The sequence below is a fragment of the Cebus imitator genome, unplaced genomic scaffold, assembly GCF_001604975.1.
Source record: "Cebus imitator isolate Cc_AM_T3 unplaced genomic scaffold, Cebus_imitator-1.0 Scaffold814, whole genome shotgun sequence".
Lineage (NCBI taxonomy): Eukaryota > Metazoa > Chordata > Mammalia > Primates > Cebidae > Cebus > Cebus imitator.
In genome coordinates this window covers 79,259-81,935 of record NW_016108129.1, presented here as the reverse complement: position 1 = coordinate 81,935, position 2,677 = coordinate 79,259, and the positions used below count along the sequence as shown (strand labels likewise).

At 39.7% G+C, this 2,677-nt stretch overlaps 1 gene segment (V, D, J or C); it reads right to left on the bottom strand.

The window, feature by feature from the left end:
* The window catches only part of LOC108297550, a 6,693-nt gene extending 6,442 nt beyond the window's left edge, over positions 1 to 251 (bottom strand). Inside the window, 1 exon segment of the V gene segment in view lies at positions 184 to 251. Within this exon segment, the coding sequence occupies positions 184 to 229 (46 nt within the window).
* Positions 252 to 2,677: the final 2,426 nt, after the last annotated feature.

Here is a 2,677-nt window from a genome sequence, read left to right as displayed (position 1 = left end):
CGCACAGGAGAGTCTCAGGGACCCCCCAGGCTGGACCAAGCCTCCCCCAGACTCCACCAGCTGCACCTCACACTGGACACCTGCAAACACAGAGACACCCTTGTCATTAACTGCCACACATATCCACTGTTCCTCTCGCTCATGTCCACACACACTCTGTATCTCTAGTTCTCCATAAATCACCTTTAAAAATAGCAACAAGGAAGACCCAGCTCAGCCCAGACTCCATGGTGAGTCCTCTGTGTTCAGTCTGATCAACTGAATGGAAACACCTGGGAATCCCGGAGCTGGGCTCTTCTGCCACAGCTGCAGGGTCAGGGCTGGGCTGGTTTTCATCAGTACAGGGGGGCCTATTTGCATGTCTCCTACTATATAGCAAGCTGTAGGGTGGGATGCTTGGGGGGGAGGCTGTGCCCCGAGAAGATGACAGTGTCCTGCAGGAGTTTGCTGACAATGATGGTATTAGGAACATACACTGTTTTATGAAATTGTGTTGTCATAAACACTTTGCCCTGATCACCCTATTTCATTTTTAGATATTTGTGTCGGCAATGTTTTTTTATGTCAGTATTTCCTCCATTTCGCCACACGTGGCTTATTTTACTCAACATAAATACTTAGATATTTTACTTTGTTGTTCTGTGTATCAGGCATTTATTTATCATAAATTACGGATAGTATTCCAGTGAACACATTTATGATAATTTGTTTTCCTATTAAGCAGTTTAACAATATTTGCATTCTTTTATTACTCTTGGTCTTACCAAAAAATCTGCTACACAGCTTAGAAATGTACGTAGATGAATAATATATGTTACTTATTTTTTACCACCATAACTTCAACAATAATAGATAAACAGAGAAGCTGGAATTTGCATTTTTTTTGAGATAGAGTCTCATTGTTTTGCCTAGCCTGGAGTTCAATGGTCTGACCTGCAAACTCTGCTTCCCCTGTCCCAGCCTCCCGCATAGCTGGAATTACACGTGCCCGCCACTATGCCTGGATAATTTTTTTTTGTATTTTTAGTAGAGGCGTGTTTTACCATGTTGGCCAGGCTGGTCTAGAACTCCTGACCTCAGATGATCCACTCCCATTGGCTTCCCAATATATTGGGATTACAGGCGTGAGGCACCACCACTGGCCAATTTGTTTTTTAATACTTTAGATACTTGAAGTTTCAAGGTAAACATCAAATGTGAAATCTAGGGAGAGGCAAGTTCTTGTAGTGAGTAAGAAACCTAGGGTATGAGCTGAATTGAGGCAGAGTATGACATATAAAATGTGGCTATTACAAGATAAAAACACACTTTTATACTGGACACCTTGAAGTCGAGTGTGAACTTCTCAGGGACCACACACTGAAGAGCTTTCCTATTCTCTTGAATTCCTTTTCCCCAAAATGGGGACAGTCACAAAAATCTTTCTGTCCCAATGTGTCTGTCTGAGATAGAAAAAGAGCCTACACTCTGAAATGAATTTAGTCTCACCTCCCTTATCCCCACTGCAGAGCTAAGAAATTACTCTGCAAGGACCAGCCACCAAAACCAGCATATTAAGGGCACTGGTGTAAACCCTTAGGAACTGAGATGGTAAAAGAGGCCTTCATCTAAGTTCCACTGAGAATTGTCTCCCCTCTATTTTTTATTTAATCAGTCTTAATCTGTGGGTCAGGTCAGTGAATTTGGAAGGCAATAACACCGGAAGAGAACATTGGAGCTGTGGGAGGGAACAACTGGTGTAAACAAGAGGACTGTACCTCAGGGAAAAGAGCAAGAACACACACACCAACATCTCATCTGGAGGAAGTCCAGAAACATGTGAAAGGTCACACTCAGACTCATAGTCACAATTTGGACTCATGAAAGTCCAGAAAATCTTCATTTATTCTATTGCCTTCTATGAATTTCACAATTGTCAGTTAAATAAAATTTTAATCCACCTGAGGGAGTTGAAAGAGATTCTCTGGGGGTGGGGACACAGTGAAGAGGCAAAGCCAAGCAGGAAAGAAAAACAGGGTATCACTGGAGGATCCGATGTCTCTGGGGGACACAGAAAAACAGACTTCAACTCTGACGACCACTGCCAAAGTAAATTTCAGATGTAGTTCTGAGAAGATTCACATACACTTCCACAATAAAGGCTCCACAAAGGTAGTGTGGACAAATACAGGCAGAAAGTGCATAAAATAAAATAATAAGCCAATATCAACTGTCTAACCCAACATGTGTGGCTATCGGCAATTATTACATAAATTAATGAGAAATGCCAAAGTCATAATAAATGACCAGCATGAGATTTCTAAATGATACAGATATTGTAACTAATTAAATAAAATATATAAAGTAACTATAATTCATATGTAAAATCTCTTACAGAAAGTGTGGACATAATGCAGAAGTAGATAGGGAACTGAAATATGAAAATATTAAAAAGGAAAAAATGGAAATGCATAAGATGTTAAAAGCTATGCAATATAAACATTGAGCAAGCTTTGGGCATGTCCATCAGTAGAGCTGACTCAGTTTTAAATGAAACCATATGCATAAAACATCACTAGAAATTTCACAAAGTAAATTGCAAAGGAAAAGAGAGTAAAGAAATAAACTAAGCATCAATATCAAAAAGTATAGTATATGTATATTTTAAATCTGCAAAGGAGAAATTATAATATAGAGA